This window comes from Daucus carota, chromosome 6 (genome assembly GCF_001625215.2).
Source record: "Daucus carota subsp. sativus chromosome 6, DH1 v3.0, whole genome shotgun sequence".
Taxonomy (NCBI): Eukaryota; Viridiplantae; Streptophyta; class Magnoliopsida; order Apiales; family Apiaceae; genus Daucus; species Daucus carota.
The window spans coordinates 25,404,224-25,427,851 of NC_030386.2; the positions used below are offsets into that span (position 1 = coordinate 25,404,224).

General features: G+C 33.9%; 2 protein-coding genes across 4 annotated transcripts; one reads left to right on the forward strand and one right to left on the reverse strand.

Moving 5' to 3' along the window:
* Positions 1-4,178: 4,178 nt before the first annotated feature.
* On the reverse strand, positions 4,179-4,699 carry LOC108227723 (uncharacterized). The gene has a single exon (XM_017403030.2). It carries the CDS (start codon positions 4,549-4,551, stop codon positions 4,342-4,344), a length of 210 nt encoding a protein of 69 aa, XP_017258519.1. The 5' UTR covers positions 4,552-4,699; the 3' UTR covers positions 4,179-4,341.
* An 822-nt stretch (positions 4,700-5,521) lies between these two features.
* Positions 5,522-13,157, forward strand: LOC108227722 (CBS domain-containing protein CBSCBSPB5). Of its 3 annotated transcripts, none has more exons than XM_017403028.2 (15): positions 5,522-5,908; positions 6,090-6,240; positions 6,706-6,877; positions 6,976-7,108; positions 7,194-7,364; positions 7,571-7,649; positions 7,765-7,878; positions 8,022-8,088; positions 8,218-8,323; positions 8,417-8,475; positions 9,523-9,632; positions 9,712-9,839; positions 10,780-10,865; positions 10,950-11,039; positions 12,655-13,157. In XM_017403028.2, the coding sequence occupies exons 2-15, from the start codon at positions 6,107-6,109 to the stop codon at positions 12,832-12,834; spliced, it is 1,629 nt and encodes a 542-aa protein (XP_017258517.1). In that variant the 5' UTR covers positions 5,522-5,908; positions 6,090-6,106; the 3' UTR covers positions 12,835-13,157. The 3 variants fall into 3 exon arrangements, 2 of the variants coding, with proteins under 2 accessions (XP_017258517.1, XP_017258518.1); XR_010284474.1 differs by having other exon boundaries at positions 5,551-5,908; positions 10,821-10,865; positions 12,655-12,704; XM_017403029.2 differs by lacking the exon at positions 12,655-13,157 and adding an exon at positions 12,247-12,640 and having other exon boundaries at positions 5,551-5,908.
* The last annotated feature ends 10,471 nt before the right edge of the window (positions 13,158-23,628 follow it).

Genomic DNA, 23,628 nt, shown 5'->3' on the forward strand with positions numbered 1-23,628 from the left:
ATTTAAGTAGCATGCTCCTATCTTGTTATATTAATGATTAAAGACGTCCATGCAAAAGCATTAAGCATGAGGGGCGGTTTTAAATTAAGTTATCAGTGACGCTACTGACGTAAACTCTGATGCAGTTTCTTAGAACAAAAATATTTTTCAACATAAAAAATATTGCAGCAATTAAATGTCTCGCATAAATAATACTACGAGTCAGACAATAATGACTCTTCACAAAATATCTCTTACATTTCCCCAATTTTATACTGCAGGATGAAATGACAGATTCATAGTGCAGTTGTTGTGATATACTACAAATACAACTACATAGTGCCTCCCTCTCAGTCTCGAATATATGTCTTGCTTTTTGTTTACATGTTTCGCTTATCTCGACTTTGTGTATTTTTTGTGGTAATTAATCAACTTTGAATTTTCTCCCTCACTGCCAATTTTGACCTAAGTCAATTAGGGACGTTTCGATAAGGTATTCATGTTTCACTTATCTGGATTTATGCATTTGTAGTGGTAATTAACCAACTTCAAATTTTTCTCCCTAACTGCCAATCCTACGTATCTCAAAAAAAAATTCCAAAATTCTTTACCACATAATGTGGCAGACAAGTAGAAAATTATAATTTGATGATTGACGTATATACAAAGAAGTCTCATTATTGTTGGAGTGGATGCAGCTAACCAGACTTCAAAAAAATACTTTTTGGAGTACCTAGTATTTTCCAAGTCCCCACTTTTGCGAGAAATTGTGGACACGAGGAAACTCCTTGTCTCATTAACGATGATATTGATCAATTATAAATTTCACTAGGGGTTGTGATAAATCCTTTTCCACTATATTGAGTTCATATTTTTTTTTTTCATTTTTCAACTACATATATTTTCATTATATTAGAAAAGAAATATGATTTATATTTTTTCCAGTGGAAGTGGTGTATTTATATGAGGATTATTTCCGAATTTTGATATTTAATTAATATCGTCTCACTTGATAACCTATCAATTCCAATAGAATGCTAAGTTGCTAACTGGAGGAATATGTCGTGCCACATGCCCTGTTACTTGTTGCCTGTTGGGTTGCTGGTTTTGAGCAGAGTTGATCATGCATCATATTACTAGATTAGTGAATTCTGCTGCATACGTGAGAAAACTCAGTTAGATAGTCTCGAGACTAAAATATCGTCAATCAACAGTCCAAATAAGTTACAGAAACACTTCTACTATTAAACTCCAAATAGCCCTGATTCTAAGCCTATATTTACAAACTTCACCCCTTCACTGCAAGCATTACTGATTACACTATAAGAGATTGACACGTAGATCAAACAGTCTCACTCATCGTCCTATGTTACCTATCATATGCTGACACCTGTAGTGCAATTGAGTTGACATTTTTAATATAGGATGGGACTACTTGGGACTATACTAAAAAAAATCAAAAAAGGTGTTTGAATCTATGATATTCCTCTTGAATACAATAATGCATAAATACTAGGTTCTCATATTGTTTCCACCATTTGAGTGACACGTGTCACGTCATACTGCTGGACCTGCTGCATATAATTTATTACATGATAAGCGCACAATATGCCACTATGCATGCTCCCGTTACGGTAGTAGTATATATTCCCTCTACAACCCTTTGTCTGTGCTGCTTTCCCGTGAGATCATTGCGAACATAATCTTTCTATCTTGTGAAGCGCTTGAGATTGGACTTTGGAGATCTGTGTATGAAGAGAGATTAACGTTTAAAATCATTCAGGAATGCTCATCTTTTTCCTTCGCTTATATTTTTAAGATCTGAGATGAAACATTGTGTATTATGTATGTTTTATATAGCATTAGAATATTAGAATAAATGTTTTCTCAAATGCTAATCCGTAATAATAATAAAACAGTGACTCAATTGATTAAAAATATCGTATACCAACAATGCCGTAATGCTCCGCATTTATCTTATTCTACCCTCCCCGACTGTGTAGATACTTCATGCCCGGAGTTCTCGGCATGTATTTTAGAATTTTTTAAAAAATTATTTTTAAACTTTTTTGAACAAAATAAACTTTTAAAATTTTTATATAAAAATTGAATTTTAAATATATATTATGAAATTATATTTTATAAAAATTTTAAAATATGTGTTGGATAGTTGAAAAAATTACGAAAAGAAGAGAAGAGAATATAATTTAGCTAAAACAATGTCCAGCATTTCATTCACTGTGTATGTTGGGGCGCAGTATTTGGTTGACAAGATGAAATAGATTAAATGTATGAATAAGATGGGTGAGAAGAACATTTTTGATCAGGGAGCTGATTCAGATCCTTACAAGTTACATCAATATTAGAGGGAAAATGAATCTGAGAGAGGATCAAAAAACCTTTGAACAACATTCGGTTCATATTTCATTTTGTTTCGTTCAATATTCTTGTAACTTAGATTTTAATAGATTTCAGTACTCTGTCCTTTTAAAATGAAATAGAAGGGAGGATTTGATAAATTAATTAGTGAATTCGATCAGAGATGGACACGTTTAATGTAAAAACAATTAATATATATGTTTTTCTATTTCATTAAAAAAATTGAAAAATATTTGTCGTAATAAACAAAATTATCTGGTGAGATCATTTGGATTAGTAGTGGGCCTACTCGGGCGAAGCTGATTGGGTCGCCAAAAGAAGACGTGATGTTAGTTTGTACAATATGTTAAAGAATAATAATATTGAAAGGGCCGGGCCGAAAGAAACAGGCCCACCATGTTAACCAATCTCCTTGCAAAAAGTTAAAGATTGCGCTTTTAGTCTATTTTCCAATCCCACTGCTATAATCCTATTTCTTAATAGACCGGTTTGTCCTTTCCTTTCAAATGTTTGCATCTTGACAAATTCGAGACCATGTACTATTATCTTTATTATTTATATAATATCAGAAAATGTTTATTAATACTTAGAATACAAGTTATATTTCAATACTAGTTTAATAATTAGCTTAAAATTTACCTATCCTTTTTAATTTTTAATCAATTATATGTGTTTTTAATATCTGGTTATGTACAATACTACAATATAATGATTATATAATATTTAACTTCCATTTATAATGGTAGATGATATGGCGTTGTAACATGGAATATAAAATTAATGACACATTCCTTCGTAGACACATCCTGAGATTTTTACCATGTATGATATTATATAAAATTTATTAAATTTGTAAGACATTTTTTTGCGATGATACCAGCTATATTAATTGTTTATATTTTAAAAAAACTTTATTATCATTATTTTATATTATAATAAGTAAAATATATTATTTGATATGGTGTTATGATATTAGCTACAGATATGTGATTACTAGACAAATATAGACCATGTTTGGAAGTTAAAGGTTTGGGGGCAAAATTAGAGGTTTAAGGTGGTTTAGAGGTTTGACCACTAGAATCCGCTAATATAAGTGATTGGTAGTTAGCGGATTGAAATAGAGGTTTGAACCCAGAAAACTAATTTTGAAAAAGCTACTTTTGAGGAGTTTTTTGGGTTAGAGGTTTTGGTTTGTGTCAGAAAAAGCTAATCAATCAGCTATTTACCAAACAATTTAACGAGAAACAATCAATTCAATCCGCTAGTCAAAACCCCTATTTCAATCCCCTAGTCAAAAATATTTAATTCAATCCGCTAACAGCTAATTCCCGAACAGGGTCATAGTCTCTATAAAGACTCGGTTAATATTATAAACAAAAGAAGTGTAGAGTGGAAATTTCAGTTTTTGAAAAGATTACAAACAAAAGAAGTGTATGTTTGGAAATGGCCACTTCTGATTTTTCTTTTGATAAAATGTTTATTTCTATTTTTCTTAATTCTATTTTTCTTAATTCGTTTGTGTAAAAAATTAAAATTAAAATACCATAAAAAGCTGAAAATATTGTCTTTTGTCTGAGAATTTCAGCTTTTTCTTTAAACAATTTAATTTAGTTCTTAATTGTAGTCCACTTTCTCATTTTAAGCAAAAAAAACACAATTTTTTAAATTTACCCATATGGGCTCGATGTAAATTATTTTTTAGTTGGGAGTTTTGCAGAGTTAGAGTCGCTGTAAGTAGGCAATCATAAAAATGGAGTGTACTAAACAAAGGGGATAAACAAATAGGAAGGGGTCAATTTAAATATCCTTCAGCTACAAGATCAAGCAGAAACGATTCATAATTCATTCACTTAATACTGATCTCCTCAGTCACAGAGTATCCAATAACAACTTCAATACATAAACAGTAAACACAGTCACATAGATACAGTACAAGCTTATCATAAGATAGGACCCGACCCGTACAACCACGGCTCCATCAAACTAGCCAGTGGTGATGTGAACGCCAATAGCAATGAGAAAGATGGTGATAAGACCAAAATAGATGACCGCATGAACTATAATAGAAGCACCGCTAGTATGCATGTTTCCGAACTCAACGACCCGGTTCCGACCCGGTAACTGAAAAATCAGACCCGGAGTTAGCAACACGAACAGCACCACCGCCACCAGCACTGGGCCCCAGTCCGCCATTCGTATGAAGTACTATATATTTAAGCTCGCAATAAAATCTTCAGACAAGCTAAATAGCTAATAGTACAATGTATATGAATGTAGCAACTCTAGTTTGCAAGTATCTATCAGCTTTTGAGTTTTGTGTGGAGGTAATGTACTTATTACAGGTCATACGTACAAAATATGCATCGGAACGTGTGGGGCTCTTGCCCATGGTATTGAGAGGTCGTATCGTGTCACGTGAGTTTTGGTATGGGGATCCTGATTGTTTGGTTTCAACGGCTCAGATTTTGTTGGCCTTCGAGATTTTATTTTGGGCAGGTGAGTTTTCATGTCCAGCCATATATGTCATTTATTGCAAGTTTACTCCATTGCCTTTGCATTCTTTTTAAAGGTTAAATAATTTAACAAAAATATCGAACATCGTTTAAAAAAAATGCATTAGCAATTAATAGGAGGGTATATTTTGAAGTTCTGTTTACAATTGTTATAAAAATTATCTGGCGCATACACAGTAAGACTTTTTTTTTCTGGAAAAATTATTTGGTGCATACACAGTAGAGTCAGTAGACTGAACATAAATACATCTTTTTTTTTGAAACTGAACATTAATACATCTTAACCTCCGTTAACAGGAGCCTCAGAGATGGACTGTTAGCATAGTTGAAGTCCAGCCCAAAAAGATACTGGACTTGGAATAGCCTACTGGCATATGATGGGCTCCTGTCCAGAGCTTTAATGTAGGCATTTCGCTATTTTCAAATTTGAGTTGTCAGCTTCTGGAATTGAAGAACATGAGGTGCCAGATTAAATTATAAAATCGTTTTCTTTACAGTTGTTAAGTTACTTTTATATTTTCCTGTCAAAAAAAAGTGAGGAAAACTTAATCAATTTTTATTTATAAATAAATTAAAATAAATGATAAATAATATTTTTTTAAGCCACGCCACCTTATGACTTCCAAGTTGCGACGAATAAAAAATATGATTCCTGACAGGCCTCCATCTCGTATTATTCTGTGCCTCTTTTTAGCTTAAGAATAACAAATCGGACGTCTGTAAATATGTTTATCATTTGACTCTTCTTCTCCACCGTCCTCGCCAAATAATGTCGAATTAATTAACCAGCTATTTCCCATTTTCTCCAGCAATCAATCTCCTTCCTCAATAATTACATCAACACTTTACAAAATTCATTTCAATCGTTTCGTTAATTAATAAATCTCTGTTCGTTACTCCGTTTTATGTTTTTCGGCTGGGCATTTTCCCGGGAAATTCATCTCAATTTTCCCGGAAAATATCATCCCTCCGATCTTCACAGATTCTGTTTATAGAATTCCCAGCCTCTATCTGTTTTACTTCCTCTGGTTGATCAGGTAATTTTCTGATCCTATTTTACTTTTCCGTATTTTGTTATGTTAGGTTTTGAAATTCAATAGCGTTTGTGATTTCGATATTATGTTTACGATTACAGAAATTTAAATTACGGATAAAACAAATATTGAAAATGTCCTCTAGAATCACTGAGTTTTGTGTTTTTGATTTAATTTGTTTTAGGTAGAGGGGAGGAGAAGATGGCGGGAAGTCAAGGAGGTTCTTCGAGAAAAAGTAGTATGTCGTTGAGCAGCAGCTCACCTATGAGCAGGAAGAAAACTTCGGAAAATGGTGGACCTGATTCCGCTAGAAGATTCAATGCTTCTCGTTCCATGTATGCTTGATTCGCCACCTATTAAGTTGTTAAAATTTTCATTTATCGTAGATTATTACTTATTTTGGTTGCAAGTCAATGTAGATGGTTAATTTTGTACTACATAAGTTGATTCCATAAAACATACCTGGCTGTGCTATATATAGAAATTTATAAAATGCTTACCGGGGGTTATGGCCTATTGGTCAAGGTTCTCTTTAGCTGTCAGCTGTAGAGGAACCGGAATGCTAACCGTGTTATTAATCCTATTAAACTTGGTAATATTTATTTGTCATGGATATTCTAAATATAACTTGTGTACGCATGATTTAAGGTACTCAGTAACTTGATGGATGTGAACTTAATGAGAAAAAAACTATTAGAATTTACCACATCATGGAGGGTATGTACTAATGTTGATTTGAACTTCTTTATTTGGCTGACTGATGTTTGATTTTTGCTACATGTACGCTTATTTTAAATCAGAGGCCAGTTAACCGGAGAGCGCACAGTTAAGAGATTGCGTCTTTCAAAGGCCTTGACAGTACCTGATAGCACAAGTGTTCATGAAGCATGTCGTCGGATGGCAGCTCGTAGAGTTGATGCTTTACTGTTGACCGATTCAAATGCATTACTGTGTGGAATCCTTACAGATAAGGTTTTAGTGCCTCTACTAATGTTTTGTATTTTAAAACCACACAGAGTACATTTTCTTAAATTTTGTGATCTCACCCACGATTCACATGGTGATTGAAGGATATCGCTACAAGAGTTATTGCTCGTGAGATTAGTCTTGAAGATACACCAGTTTCAAAGGTTATGACAAGGAACCCGGTTTTCGTGCTTTCAGATACCCTTGCTGTTGAAGCCCTGCAAAAGATGGTGCATGGTTAGTATTGATTTGTGGTTATGTATCTACATTGTTTGCAGAAAATTTCTTGCCTAAACATTTCACTGCTTACTATATTCCACAGGAAAATTTAGGCATCTACCTGTCGTGGAGAAAGGAGAGGTTATTGCTTTACTTGATATAGCAAAATGTTTACATGATGCTATTTCTCGCATGGAACGGGCAGCTGAAAAGGGAAAGGCTATAGCGGCTGCTGTTGAAGGTGTTGAGAAACACTGGGGGACACCTATATCTGGTTGGTGTCTTGCTGAATTGTATTACAAATATAAAATACTTAATTAGCAAACCATCGTGATTGGTGACCAACATCACAATGTGTTTTCCTCATCTTGAAACACCTAATTAAGCTTTTGCCTGAAGCTTAAAGCCTGAAGTATATTAGGTTACTTTTTAGGACTTAGTTATCTTATGTTAACCTGTTAGTGAATGTTTACTGTGTAGGTCCAAATACATTTATTGAAACACTTCGAGAGAAGATGTTCAGGCCCTCGTTGTCTACGATCATTAACGAGAATCCAAAGTAGGTAATATCTTTACTTTTGCTCTTCATTCCTGATTAGCATATATTCGACTAATTGAGTATACATATTGCATATATTGTTTTTGTACTGTTAAACTGATTCTGGCAGTTCCAGGATCATAACGGTCTCGCCAACAGATACAGTAGTCATGGCAACAAAGCAGATGCTGGAATGTCGTACAGGCTCTGCAGTTGTAGCAGTTGATGGAAAACCACTGGGGATTCTGACGTAAGTTCTGCATTGCATATTCATATACATACATACATACATACATATATATATATATATATAAAATATATCTGTGCTTCGAAAATCTATATAAAGTAAATGTTCTATAATTGATATATAACTTTTGCCCTCTGTTCTGTCAGTTCAAAGGATATACTAATGCGAGTGATTGCACAAGACCTTCCACCTGAGTCCACTGATGTTGAGAAGGTAATCATTTGGATGATTTAATGACTTCGTTTCTGGATTAAGTTCTGTTATGGTTTATGTCTATGCAGTGCAATCATAAGCTTCTTTTGTCGTGGGGAGGATGACTTTTACATTTGAATTAACATGTAGGTGATGACCCCAAATCCACAATGTGCAACAGTTGATACACCAATTGTTGATGCTCTTCATATCATGCATGATGGGAAGTTTTTACACCTTCCAATTGTTGATAGAGGTGTGTACATGTCTAATGCAGGCTTGAAGTTTGTCTGGAAGATTTCATAAATTATCGACATGATTTCTCATGTGCTTGGGTAATTTTATGTAGATGGAATTGTTGTCGCTGTTACTGATGTACTCCATATAACTCAAGCTGCTGTTGCCACGGTAAATTTAATTCTCTCCAATATAAGTTTCTTGTGTAGTTAAAGTCTCATTGTAGTCAAAGCTACTTTTTGCAGGATTCTTCTCTTTACTTTTCTGGTAAAATTATTTTCTTCTTATGTCGATTTTATAATATATCAATATAAAATGTCAATTTCCAATGGGATTGAACAGACCTTGTTTTACTTGTATGTTTGTATTTAATTTTCTCTTTCATTTTATGCACAAATTGGTTACTCTTTAGTAGTTATGTATTGTGTCCACACGGGTGTCCAAGCCCATGTCCTAGATGTTGAAAGTTTGTAAGTTTGTTTAGGCACATCTCTTATTAGTTAAGAGTTCATTTTGCATTACTTCCAAGTTCCATCTAGGTGTGAGCAAAATCGGATATCCGGTCTGGTGTTTAAAAATCAAACCAGATGTCCAGTTTTTCAGGATCATAATAAAACTATTCGGTTTCGCTTCTGGTTTAACTGGATGTCCGGAATTCGGATATCCGCTTTAACCAGATTCGAATTAATTATGTATAATCTAATTTAATTTGTTAATTATCATTCAATTTAATTGTATTTTGATCCACTGTAGTTAATTTTGTTAACCGTAAATTGATTTGTGACATCTTAAAAACTAAAAATATGGACTTTAACATCTATAAACTTATTTCTCTTTTTTATTTTATTTTAACCAAGTAAACAATATAATTCAATTCTTATAATGACATTTGTCATCATCCATTGAATCTAAACCAAGAATAGTCTTTTATTTACTTTATTTCTCGTCATCCAAAATATTGTAATTTCCTAATAATTCACATTTTATATATATAAAAACTAATATATATGCTTCAGGTTATAGAAATTTATGCATTATTTCACTCAGAAATGACTATAATGGATACATGCACTAATATATGCTTCAGAGGTTTGTCTGAAAACAAAAGCAATTATTTGTGTGAATAGTGACTTGTAATAGCAAGACCATGTTATCTGCCTAATCTGGAATTCTGATATCTGTAGTAGACATGCATTACTAATTTAAAGCATTAACTAGGTGGGAAATGCTGCTGGGGTTAATAATGAGACTGCAAGCAGCATGATGCAAAAATTCTGGGATTCTGCTATGGCTCTAAGCCCCGTTGATGATGACGATGAGACGAGGAGGTTATAATTTTTTCTATCATGATATCGACATGCTTCTGATTTCTTTTTACTTTCTTACAAAGTTTTGGTGGCACTGCAGTGAAAATTCATTGAAATTGCTTTCCGAAGCAACAGGAACAGACATAGGGAGATTTCCATCAAACATGCCTACAGCTTTTGCCTTTAAAATTCAAGATAGGAAAGGGCGGATGCATAGATTCAATTGTGGTATGCACTTGTACTGTCTTTTCCATCGGACGACTTGTTTGTACTAGTAAATTTGAGATTTTGAGGTACTTTACATATGTTAGTCAGCTTATATTTGGACCATATATTTCTAATAGCAATTACTAGGCCAAGGAAACATGGGTGCGGCACTTTGGCCTCGAGATTGACGTTAGCTCTGCAATCCCCGTTGTTTTTGTTCTTTGATGTTGTAATCCTTCTGTTTATATTATATTTTTAATTATAAAATTGATATATTATTTATTTGATTTATTTTAAAAAGTAGCTCTTGTATGTGTGTGAGTGTGTCTTTTAGTGTTATATTATTTCCATATCCCTCCGCACCTGAATCCCCATATTTTGAATTTACCGAAATCCCGTATTCCTGAATTATGCACACCTGCACCCGTGCTTCCTAGGTCTAGGCACAGACACTGACATCTGTAAGTGGACATTTCATGTGAGCTATTAAAACTTCACCCCTTAGGTCTTCAGGGGAGGTTATCTTTTAGCCGAAGCATTCCAGCACTTATTATTTGTTTTTTTTTGTTTGGAAAATAGTAATTTTATTTACCAAAAAACTATACAAACAAAATCTTCAGAAACACATCCATACAACCTGGGTTTACATCAAAACGTTCGGTGACCCTCATAATACCTATATTTTCTTACACTATTATTTATTTTGGATATTAATAAGTGAATAAAAGCAAAACAGGCCAACAAAGTCCTTTATGAATATTCTTAGGAACTCTATTCCTGGAACATATATGGACTTGCAATTTGGGGTTTCAATAGAAATTCATCAGAAACTAAACCTAGATGTTCACTTGTTTATTCTGTAAAAAAAATTCCATCATTCAGAAAAGATATGTTCAATTTGTTGAAATATAAATATACAGATTTATTGAAGTAATATTCTGGATGTTCTTTCCTGTGTTAGATACTCGAAGTTTGACAGAACTGTTAACTGCCATAATACAGAGAATGGGGAATGACATTGACCGAGACCACCTGCCTCAGATTTTGGTATATGCTGGAACGAAAACTTGTACTTGGATTGTTCAATTTCCTTTGTACAAAGTGGCCTCTTATGACTAACTTGTTTTGCAGTATGAAGATGAAGACAATGACAAAGTCGTACTTGCATCAGATAGTGATCTTGTCGCTGCAGTGGATCATGCAAAATCAGCAGGTTGGAAGGTATGTTTCCTCCAATTGGACTCTTACTATCTGTATCCATCTTTGATAAAATGAAAGGAGTATTTGCACTTAAGCTTATCATGTTCTGTATATATTATTGCCAGTCACATAGTTTGGTAGAGGTTAGCTGATTAAGTAACATGACGTAACATGGCCTACCCTTTCACCAAACTATGAAGGAGCGATTTTACATGAAAATTGTACTTTGTTAGACGGTCCACTATGCCTTTGTTTTTGCAACTTGATAGATGGACATCGTCCCTCGTAAGATACAAGGATACTAAGCATATACAGGAGAGGAAAGTCCCCTTTCTTTTTCTACACATCTCCCACTCAGATCTCCTCAAGTGAAGAATTGAAAAGTAATTCAATTGTTAAAGTTTCTCTCTTCTACTTGCATTTAGGTTGGGTTGGCTGATTAACCGCATGATGTTAAACTAAATGTATATGTATTGTGTAGTTTTAATTTCTTCACCAATGATCTCTGGTATATCTATCCCAGGGCAGACAATTTTGGGTGTTGGGTCAGGTTGAAGATTCAACCTAATCCGGACCCAGATTACCCATGGGTAACCTGAAGTAATAAATATTGATCAAATATATATTACAATAATAAATAATATTTTAATATATCTTATAAATGAATTTGAATAATATTTTAATAAATTTTAAATAGCAAGAATACAAAAATAATATAACATATAGATAGTTTTATAATATATATCATTGTGTATATAACATATTATATATAAATTCGGGTAATTTTGGGTCAGTTTTGGCTAACATGATAAATAACCCTATTATTTCAGGTCAACCCGAATCTGACCTGAACCCGAAGAACTCCAACTCGAATTCCTAGTTTGTGGGTCGAATTTGTGTCGAGTTGTTGGGTCGGGTCTATTTATGCCGTCCCTAAATTCTACTTGTCAAAACGATTATTTCTGGGTTTTTTGCAAATTATTGAGCAGAGACCTATTCATTAGGTAGATAATCATATCCTGGATATATATAATATAAGCTTCACCAGATTTTTTATTTGGTACAAACTCCTATCTTTTACATATTCACAAAAAATTGCTATATCTTCTCGTTTGTACTTCGACTTCCGACGCACAACAAGAGGTTCTGTGTGTAATGATGCTTCGTAAAAAACTTTATTTTTTATTACTAATTATATTGTTTACATCTATAATTTGTAAAATTTCAGATGAAAGATGGACGAACTAATAATTTTTGCCATAGTGGTTTTGCAAGTCAAAGAAATGGGTCTTAATTTAAGAGGCATGTTTTACTGTGACTTCTCTAAATGCTTATTTTAGCCCATGTTTTATTTTTATCCCCTTGTATAGTTGTTTCTATGTACATAAATACGTCCTGAATTACTCTCTGTTGGTCAATATTACTAAACAAAGAGGTATATATAATTTAAAGAATTATGGTTTGATTCCAGACTGAAGCATTGTATTAGTTACTTATGATTTAGTCTGATAAAGTTTCAGTTCTGTTCTCCGCCACGTATTGTACATATCATAGACACGCAGTATACACTAAAAAGTAGGTCAATTCTCCGCATTGTGAATAACAAAACCTGACTTGATTTGATTAATTAAAACAGGGACTAAAACTGCATCTAGATTATTCAGAAACTCCTCGTCGCAGGAGGGGTTCTGATTCTGGAGATATGGATTATGCACAGGCAGACGCATGGGCTTCTGCATACAAAGGTGTTGCGGCAGGGGCTGCGTTGGTTGCTGGGTTAGGGTTTTTTGCATTCTTGCGAAAAGCTGGAAACTGATATATTGCATAATTGTCAAATTATCGGTGTGACTAGCTAGGAGCAGGAAAGCCAAGCTATTGGAAACTAGTTATCCAAGTGTGTTGCATAATTCAAACATCTCCAAGATGTTGCGCAGGATGACTGGATGAACAATTGCTCATTTTTGTGTGCTTATTGTATATCAACCCATATATCATTCTTCCAGTTTCAGAATATGACGACATAGTCAACTGTATGAAAAGTGTGTATACAGATGTGATACAAAGACAAGATCTTCCTCCATATTTTGCTTTTTCTTTGTAAAAAAACTGTTAGTATTTTAACCACTTTTCTTCGGTCGAGTTTGGCCTTAGATAGTTGTTGGGCTTCTTCAAGTTTCAGAATATGCCAACATAGTGAACTGTATGAAAATTGTGTATACAGATGTGATACAAAGACAAGATCTTCCTCTATATAATTGATTTTGCTTTTTCTTTGTAAAAAAAGCTGTTAGTCTTTTAACCACTTTTCTTAGTTTGACCTTAGATAGTTGTTGGGCGTCTTCGACTATTGTTAATTCCATAATTTTTCCAGTCAATTATTATTTGATCAGGGTACTGTTTGCTGATTCATAAAAGTTTTCGGGATGGTTTCCGATTCAGTCGTAACATCGTAAGTTCAAATAATTATATAATTATAGCTGTTTAAAAACGAAAGGTAAGGAAAAATGGTCACGTCTATTTTTCACCGTCTCCATTAGCTCTAATGGAGACGACTCCATAGCTGACTCTGTTAACAACGATGGGCCAGCCCCAGATTTTGCAAGCGGTGCAGGAGCGACGAAACAATCATGTGTTGTGTTGCATCGGCTTTGCTCTCTGGCTCCGTCTGTTTCGGAATCTTCATCCACCGGTGCAAAACAAGTTTAATGATTCTATTTTCTCATCTCAACAGACCCAACCCTAGCCGGCTAGCCCCTCAAGCCCCCTTTTCTCTATCATTGATTTTCTCAATTCAAATTCAAGAATGCATCAAGAAACAGATGTGGTTTTGATGGCATTTTGATGTTGTTTGTGTGAATTCTCATCTGGGTTTATAGAAATTTTGTGATTTTTTGGCTTTTTGTGTTGGATGTGTCCGGATCATCGGACGAACTCCATAGATATCATTCACTCATATATATATAGGAATAGGATCAAATAAAAACTTTTTTAAGTTACAAACTTACAAACTTTTTTTTATTCTCCCATTGTGTTAATCCTTAGTTATATAAAGTATCCATGTTGAAAATTTTTCAAAAAACATCACAGTTTTTAAAAATAACGCATAAATAAATCGCGTTTTCAACACATTTATAACTGGGGTTCAACATCGGGTGTTGAACACTAATTATCATTGTGTTGAATATATCTAAAAAAATGTTTAAACTATACCTGTAGGGTTTGGGTAGGGTCTAGAAACATAAATATTAGTTATATAACATGTTTACCTTAGTTCTTACATTTAAAAATTGGTTTATGTACTTCTCCACCACTATTTTAATCGATGTTCAACAAAATATGTTAAAAAAAATGTTGAACTTAAGTTATATATGTGTTGAACAAAAAAAGTTTGTAAGTTTGTAAGTTTGTACCAGAACTCTCCCCTATATATATATATATATGTATGTATATATATATATATAAGGGAGTGCTCAAATACAAACCAATATTAAAATACAAACTACAAACCATATATAAAAATAACATAATTCATACACAGTGGTCATTCATTCTTTCCTTACTCAGATCTGATTTCTCTCTCCTCGTCTCTCTCACCTCCGTCTTTCTCTCAACTCACGGCGCTGTAAATTAATGTAGTTTGCTACAGCTGAATTTTGTTCTCATTGAGATAGATACACACATATAGATATAATTTAGTGATGAAGTTTCGGTGCTTTTGGTATTTGATGATGTTACGTTTTGGTAGTGGTGATGTTGGTGATGAGGTGTGAATGGTGGTGATGCAATGGGTAGTGGTAGAGGCAGAGGTGAATTCACCTACCATCGTGTCTCCATAAGTCCGCTGCTATATACTTTAGTGATTTTCACTTTGCAAATTAGTGATTTGTGCTTTATAAATTAATGATTATCACTTCGAAATTGGTGAAACAGCGAGCAGAGAATAGATGCTGGTGGCAGTGACAACAAGATGTGTCTGTGGTTTCAGGCGACGGAGGTGAGGCTAGAGGGGACGATGGAGGTCGGAGTGGATTTGGTGGTGATGGAAATAATAGAGATGGTTATGGAGGTTGGTGAAGATGGAGGTGGAGATGGAGTTGTTAGAGTTTAGTGACACTAAAAGCTGCAAATCACTAAATATTATTGTCATAATCACTAGTTTGTATGTTTGTACCATAAGGAGTTTGTACTGGAGTATGACTTTATATATATATATATATATAGGGGAGGGTTCTGGTACAAACTTACAAACTTACAAACTTTTTTCGTTCAACGCATATATAACTTGAGTTCAACATTTTTTCAACATTTTTTGTTGAACATTGACTAAAATAGTGGTGGAGAAGTACATAAATCAATTTTTAAATGTAAGAACTAAGGTAAACATGTTATATAACTAATATTTATGTTTCTAGACCCTACCCAAACCCTAGAGGTATAGTTTAAACATATTTTTAGATATATTCAACACAATGATAATTAGTGTTCAACACCCGATGTTGAACCCCAGTTATAAATGTGTTGAAAACGCGATTTATTTATGCGTTATTTTTAAAAATTGTGATGTTTTTTGAAAAATTTTCAACATGGATACTTTATATAACTAAGGATTAACACGATAGGAGAATAAAAAAAAGTTTGTAAGTTTGTAACTTAAAAAAGTTTTTATTTGATCCTATCCCTATATATATATATATATATATATATATATATATATAGAGAGAGAGTTGGGCTCCTTGGAAACCCCATTTTTTTGGAGTCCTTGGAGTCCTATCTATCTACCGTTGGATCAATCTAATCCTGCAGTTGTCAAAAAAAAAATATTATATTGTTAAATTAATAAAAAATCAATGACATATGTTCTGTTTCCTACTACAACCCTATTATCTCGCACCCAAGAAAACATTAATTACAATTTCAAAAAACAGAATTCCTGATATCTTGCTTTCAGTTTCGTAGATGGAAATTGAGACAAGATTCTTTTGCAGAAAAGGGGATTGTTTTGTCCTGCATGATTCCATCTACGTACATCATCAAGAAGATACTACCGATTATTTCGGCAATATGATGATGTATCCCCCCCCCCCCCCAAGAAAGCTATGGTGTTGATCAATGGAAGAAATCGAAAAATAAAGCGAATTGTTTGAGAATAGTGCAGGACAAGAATAAATATTTTAAAAAAGAAGAGAACTGTCGAATAGTGCAGGACAAGAATAGTGCAGGACAAGAATAGTGACACACTTTCATCATCAAGAGATACTACCGATGGTGTTAATCTACGGAAGAAATCGAAAGAATAAAGAGAATTGTTTGAGAATAGTGCAGGACAAGAATAAACTAAAAAAAAGAGATAATTGTCGAATAGTGCAAGACAAGAATAGTGCAGAACAAGAATAAAGAGACACGCACATCATCAAGAAGATATGGTGTTGATCTATGAAAGAAATCCAAAGAAGAAAATTAAGCAAATGGTGCAGAACAAAAGTGGAAATTAAACTCCTGAGAACACTCATATGCTTGTAACTGTCGCACGATGTGAGTTATTCGCGTAAAGATATGTTCAAACACCACAGGACATCTTTGGAAAAAAGAAAATACATTTATTATAAAATAAATTAATGAAAACAATAGCTGTTGGATCTAAATGGAATGGAGGGACCAGATTGGGACTCCAAGGACTCCAACAATTAAGGGACTCCATATAACTTTTCTCTATATATATATATATATATATATATATATATATATATATATATATATATATATAAAAGAAAGTTATTTGGAGTACCATAATTATTGGAGTCCTTGGAGTCCAAATAATGGCCCTCCATTTCATTTTGATCCAACGGTTGCTATCTTATTTTATTTCTTTTATAAAAAATATAATTTAAGTTTATTTAATACAAACAGGCGCTGTTGGTCATATCTGTACGTGAAACAACTAGAATTATGCGGCAGTTACAATAGGGGCAGTTACAACAGCATGAGTGTTTTCAGGAGTTTAGTAAGCATTTTTGTCCTGCAATATGTGTATCGATTTTTCTTTTCTTTTCACTATTTAGTGCTTTGATCAGAAATATCAATAATATCTTTCCATCTGAAGCACATTACTTATTGTTCCTAACAAGTGTCTATGTCTAATCGGAATGTTTTGCATATTTATTTATTGACATATCTACATCGGATATGCTCAAGTCTGCAGAAGCCATTGATGCTAATAAGTTTCATATCTCTAGTTATGGCAGTCTCAACTAAAATATTTTCTCTCATTTTTTGAACCGTGGAGTGAATTCAGAACCAATGTTTACTTCAATAGTTCATGGCATATTACTAGTAGTTGCTTACTGTTGTTTCTTGGTGGAACTCTGGCGTATATTATTTCTTCTGATCAGTTTCCTCTAATGTCACGAACTTTGGCTTATATTAGTCTGTGTCCTCTAAATACGGTTTTAGCGTTGGTACCTATCACTACCCTGGCTAGAGTGCTAATCTGGATTCCAAATTTGGTTTACAAATTGTGAGTAATGAGTATACAACTTAGCGCCAGAACTATGTATACTCTGCTATAATGTTTTAACATATTTTTTCAAAACCAAGCCTTTATTTTACTAAAAGCATGGCTTTTCCTTCTAGCTACATAACACCAATTTTAAGTTCACGGCTCTTTCACTATTCTTGCCCTTAAAATGATGGACTACTGATAAAGCACCAAAAAATAGCAGCAGGTTTTCACAAAAATTCACCAACAAAACAAACTTTTACTACTTAATATTAAATGGATTTAAATTGTCACAAGCACACAAGTTCATAAATGAATAAAACAATTCCATTCAATCCCAACAATAATATATTAACTTGTTCTAAAAAACCCAGTGAAGTGGAACTAATAACATGACTCTTTAAAGAATAATACTACGTTTCACACAATTTTTTCCTTTTAAACTGCACCATGTTATGTAGCACAGTCCACCTTTTTTTGTTCCCCGGCCAAGTTCGCTTAGGGTGTGCATATATTACTCTGAGCTTTTGGAGGACACTTTTTTGATTATCCAACGCACAACACAGGCCACTCTTCCATGAGGACGCATTACCCATGTAAGATTTTAGGTGCCGCATTCCCCATCTAAGATGTAAAAGTTCATTCTAAAATTTTTATCAACCGTCTTGCATTGTAGGATCTTGCGCTGACCATGCTTGGATTGCTCGGATACTATTCATCCCTTGTAGCCCTTGCAACTCCTCCTTACTTCAGTTCAATATCACATTCACCTAGTGGAAGACTAATAATTTTGTGCACGAGAGTATCCGTAATTACAACACTCCCTGCTTTCAATTTCAGTTCACACGTCCTGCTACAAAAGGCATCGACAACATTGTAACCCAGTCTGTGTGGGTAACTAAGCATACGGAATTCTAAAAGATGCACAAATCTAGCCATTTTTACCCACTCAGACTGAGTCTCAAACAGATTGAGTAGGACATTTGTCATATCGACGATGAAAACTTCTTCTAGATGTAACCGTCTTAAGTCCTGACCTTATTCGTCTTGTCTCGTTTAGGCGGTGTCCTGCGGACTCTTAACTGTCCCCTGATTACCCTACTTTCAACACCACGGGCTTTTTATCAGTCTACTACTTTTTCTTCATCCTGCAAACAACATTTGTAAATGTTTATTATAAATCCACAAAAACACACAAGGAAACACAATTTCTTTCCAAAACACGACCCCTCACACAACAAGACACTATAAGAAATGTACTACAAACTCGAATCCTTCACCCATTATGGTCTTTACTATGTCATGAGGTACAATATCAACTCTAAACTTAATACCCTACACTGCATAACACCCAAGATCAAATACCCAATCAGCAAATCTAAATCGATATTAACAACCCAAAATTAATTGTTGAACAAAATCACCAAATGAATTTAGCACATTTAGTCACAAACAAAATACCCAATACCCAAACAAAAATCATACGCTTTGCCTTCGCTAAAAATATCATGTTCTCACCAATAACAATGATTCTTCATATTGCAACATAAGATTTCACTATTCTACAAATCAAGGGTACAACGCAATGTTCAAATGAGAATGTTTGATTTACAAAGACCGAAAAAGGGGACATTCCATCCCATCGACTCAAAAACAGTTGCAGGACTCCAATCAATTGCGATTTAAATCTTTCACATACCTGCTTGTTGCTAGCGTAAATCCTGCACTCTTTGTAATGGTAGTAGAGTATAGTATGCAGGATATGTTTCCACCTACATATACGGATATACAGAACTTCTAAATAGACGTGCGCAACATACGTACAAACCAGAGATTTTTCAACCAAGCTCGAACATCCGGACTTTCTACCAGGTTGTCCTGCAGTCTTCTTGCCCGAGCTATCAAAACGCTCCACATGAGTCACAAACTCATCATCATCTTTGTTAGAAACGCTCCGACGCATCCTACCTGCTTGTTCATTAACTACACGTTAAGTGAAAGTGAAGCACGGGTATTTTATTCGGTCTAACATATTACAAAACTCCAAGACACTTTAAAAGTAGGAATATTCGTTTCAAAAATACATAACAAATGCAGGATCACATAAAATGCAACTGCATTATCAAGTTAGTAATAAAGTGCAGAACTAGACAACAAAAAACATTTAAAATTTTTAAGCATCTAAGAGCATCTCCAAGGGCCTTATTTATATTTGTTAGCTATAATATGATATATAAATAATCATCTAAAATTATAGCTAAGAGGTTCTAGTTTCACTCCAATGGTATTATGTATAATTATATTATCTAAAATTATACATAATAGCTTTAGATGTTTTACAAATGTAGCAACCCCAATTTTAGTTATTTATATTTTTTTGCTAAGGGGTCATGGTTGGAGTGTAGAATTTTTACCTATTGTCTAAAATGTGCCACATAGATGCCATGTAGGTGCCACATAAACACTTTTACCTAAGAGGTCTAATGCCTTGGAGTTGCTCTAATACACAACAAAAGAGCCAAATTCCACCAAATCAGTCAATAGCCAAGAAGGATTTCCCAGTCATAGAGGTCTCCATCAATTGACATATTCTTAAAATGTCGAGTGTTCAGTGAATAAACGTGAAGCACTGGTAAGCACTGGTATCTTATTCGGTCTATCATATCACAAAACTGCAGGACACATCAAAAATACATACCAAATGCAACAACAAATAAAACACAACTGCATGATCAAATTTAACAAAGTGCAGAACAAGACAACAAAATGCACTTAAAAGTTTAAGCATCTAATACACAAAACAAGATCCAAATTCCACCAAAGCAGTCATTAATCAAGAAGGATTGCCCAGTCATAGATGTCTACATCAATTGACATATTCTTGCAATGTCTAGTAAAAACACACATAAAGTTCTATTTGTATCAAAGCCCCAAGAAAAAAAGAGGGCATCCATGAAATAGAGCCGGCAACTGCAAGACAACCCAGTGAATCGGGCCGCCGGAGTTCATAAAATCAAGATATTGAATGGCCAGAAAAGCGACAGGCAAAGCAATTAAAGGACAGAATCATGAGATCGTTGACATACCAGAATACATTTTCGCCCAAATTTGAAGCGTCCTGCAAACCGTTGAATTAGTTCTACACGGTGCTTGACCTAGGGTTGAACAAAGCGGAAGTAAGGGATTTTTTTTATCACAATCGTACTTGGGTCCATCACTGGAGAATGCGTGATACAAACGTGCGCGTAATTGGAGTTCAAAATTGCTTAGTAACTGTCAGCCGTATTTTCATCATTAAATCTCAGCCACAGGATATTTTTAAAATCTAACGGTGGATCTTAGGGACTCCAATTTTTCAATTGTATTAGTATCCCACACACACACACACACACACACATATATATATTGTATATGCTTTTTACTGTTTTTTTCTTCTTGCTTCCTTCGCAACTGACTAGGAGATGGATATATTTCGAGTGGTCACCGTTTTCTTGGCGGTCGTGTGCAGAAGTGGTGATGGTAGCGGTGGTGGCTGAGGGTTGCGGCACGATCAGTGGGATCCGGTTTTAAAAAGGAAGGCGTTAATTGATGCCGTTAATTGTGCCTCATAATTGAGGGCGTAAACTGTGCCTCATAATTGAGGGCGTATATTGTGCCTTATTTGAGGGCGTTAATTATGTCTTAATTAAGAGCGTTAATATTTTATTAATTGTGCCTTAATTAAGAGTTTAATTGTCTCAATTATGAGTTATCATAATTGTGTGAATATTTTGATCACCACATGCATATACACGTGATTTTATTAATAACTAATTATTGGATATATATTTTTTATTTTTATAATATATATAATTTTATATATTGACTTATATTATTCTTGTTTTCTATGTTTTATTTTCAGGATTCTTGGAAGAAGACGGGTTTTTCTTTTCAGACATTAAAGTTTTATTGTCTAAATTTTCCCAGTCATCTTGCATGTCCGACGGTTAGATAATAAGCTTTCTTGAATGAAAGAATTATCACGGTGAATTGCCGGTTCATATTTATGAGATTTATTCTCATTTTCAAAAGAAAAAAAACGAAAAGTAAGAGAAAATTATATCATGTTCTAACTTGCGACGGATTCTGTTGTAAGATAGCGAGACGTATATTCAACTTTTTCCAAAATATTTTGGTGATACGTTTAATTTTTCAAAACTTTTTGTGTCCAATAACTTACGACGAATCTGTCGTAAGTCAGCATATGATAATTTCTTCAAATATTTTTTGAAATCTATTTTTGTTGAACATTAAAATTTTCGTGACTTATTTTCGTTATAAACTTATGCAAGATAAATTTAATTTATTATTAATTTTCTTGTATTTTCATGACTCTTTATTATTTTTATCGAAATTTTTTTAAAAAAAATAAATCAAGTCACTGAAAAAAATACATCAAACTAACTTCTGACTTTAGGTCAATTTCTGACTTATTCCTGACGGCATACCGACCTCTGACTTATTACAAAAACAGATATTTTTCAAGTTTGAAGTTGTAAACAACTTTAGAACCATTTTAAGTTCAAACAAACAAGCTTCTAGTTTCGAGCCGAGCCTAATTCGAGCCAAATTTAATCGAGTCGAGCCGGCTCGTTTAACAAATCGAGCTTAAATCTCTGCCCGAACTCGACTCGTTTAATTTCACGAGTCGAGCCGGCATGTTTAGCTAACGAGTCGAGCGAGCCAGCTCGTGTAATTTTACACTTAATCGAGCCTAAGTCTCTACAAGAACTCGGCTCGTTTATTTTCACGAGTCGAGTCGAGCCGGCTCGTTTAATTAAACGAGCCGGAACCTTTGTCCGAATTCGGCTCGTTTAACGAGTAGAGTCAAACCCAGTTAAACGAGTTCGAGTCGGGCTAGCTCGCGAGCAGTCTGACTCTATTAATCTTAACTAGAGCTCAATTCCTCCATTTTGTGAGGAAATGCTCCATTCCTTATCATACTTATTTTTATACAAATCTTATCATATAAAATTTGCACTTACTCATTTTTTTCAATGTCCTCCCTCCTACATTCTATTATTTATTTTTATTTTACTCATTCCATTTCATTCATCCCAACCAAACACAACAACATTAGTGGATGCAACGGGGTGGCAGAGGAAACTCATGTTTTAACATGATTGTCGAGGTTTGCATTGATAGTATTAAACCGTTGAATTTTTATTAAGTGTTTCTTTCCGTTTTCTATGAGTATTTTTTTTTGCCACTCATTTCATTTCATTCATCTCAACCAAAAATAATATTAGAATAATATATTTCATTATATCGTCCGTCGCAAATAAATTATTATTTTTGAAATACACAGGGCTCATTCCACTTAAAACTCACCACATGCATGTCATTATGTACAAAATTTTGTAATACAATTATGTGCATTAAGCATTTTCCTCGTGTAATTGTCTTTATTCTTATGCCGCCTTTACTAAACAGCTTATTTTGGTTAGGCGATACAGTATATGACTTGACAAGTACTACTTATATAAAATTGTTAAATTATCAATAGTATCCAGCAATTTAAATTGCAGACGGAATCATGACTCCATAACCACCTTCGCAAATCACACAACACACACCATATACAGCTAGTTGTACACTAAAGGCTAACTAAACAAGGATCCATTGTAGCAAACCTTAGGAATTAATCATTTATTATACGTGGGTCATAAAGCTGGTATATAGATTTTATGGATTTAACGATTAATGTGTGCTTGCACATTATATTAAACGGATTAAACATCTGTGATTATAATTGTTTATTAATTTCTCAAGTTAGATTTGGTACAAAACTGCAAGAGATCCCAAAGAATATTCAGTAATATTAATTACTATGAAATGAGGTAATAATAGAAGCCTACATCAGAACAGCATTGACACCAAAAAAACTAAGTAACAAATCAAGTAATCAACTACATTCACAAACTCTTTCTAAAGCATCATGTTCTACTAGCTGGTACTTGAATCTTGATCTTGGAACTCCAGAAATTCTCGGAAACAAACATCTGAAATCTCCATGCATGTTCTTCTTTGCACACCATGCATTTAACTAACGTAATCTTCTCGAATGCAAAAAAA

Excerpts from the sequence above, each read along its gene's own strand:
- LOC108227723 (XM_017403030.2), bottom strand. The coding sequence starts at position 4,551 with ATGGCGGACTGGGGCCCAGTGCTGGTGGCGGTGGTGCTGTTCGTGTTG.
- LOC108227722 (XM_017403028.2), top strand. The coding sequence starts at position 6,107 with ATGGCGGGAAGTCAAGGAGGTTCTTCGAGAAAAAGTAGTATGTCGTTG. Across the intron at positions 7,109-7,193 it reads CCTGCAAAAGATGGTGCATG|GAAAATTTAGGCATCTACCT; the intron begins GTTAGTATTGAT and ends TATATTCCACAG. Across the intron at positions 8,324-8,416 it reads CCTTCCAATTGTTGATAGAG|ATGGAATTGTTGTCGCTGTT; the intron begins GTGTGTACATGT and ends AATTTTATGTAG.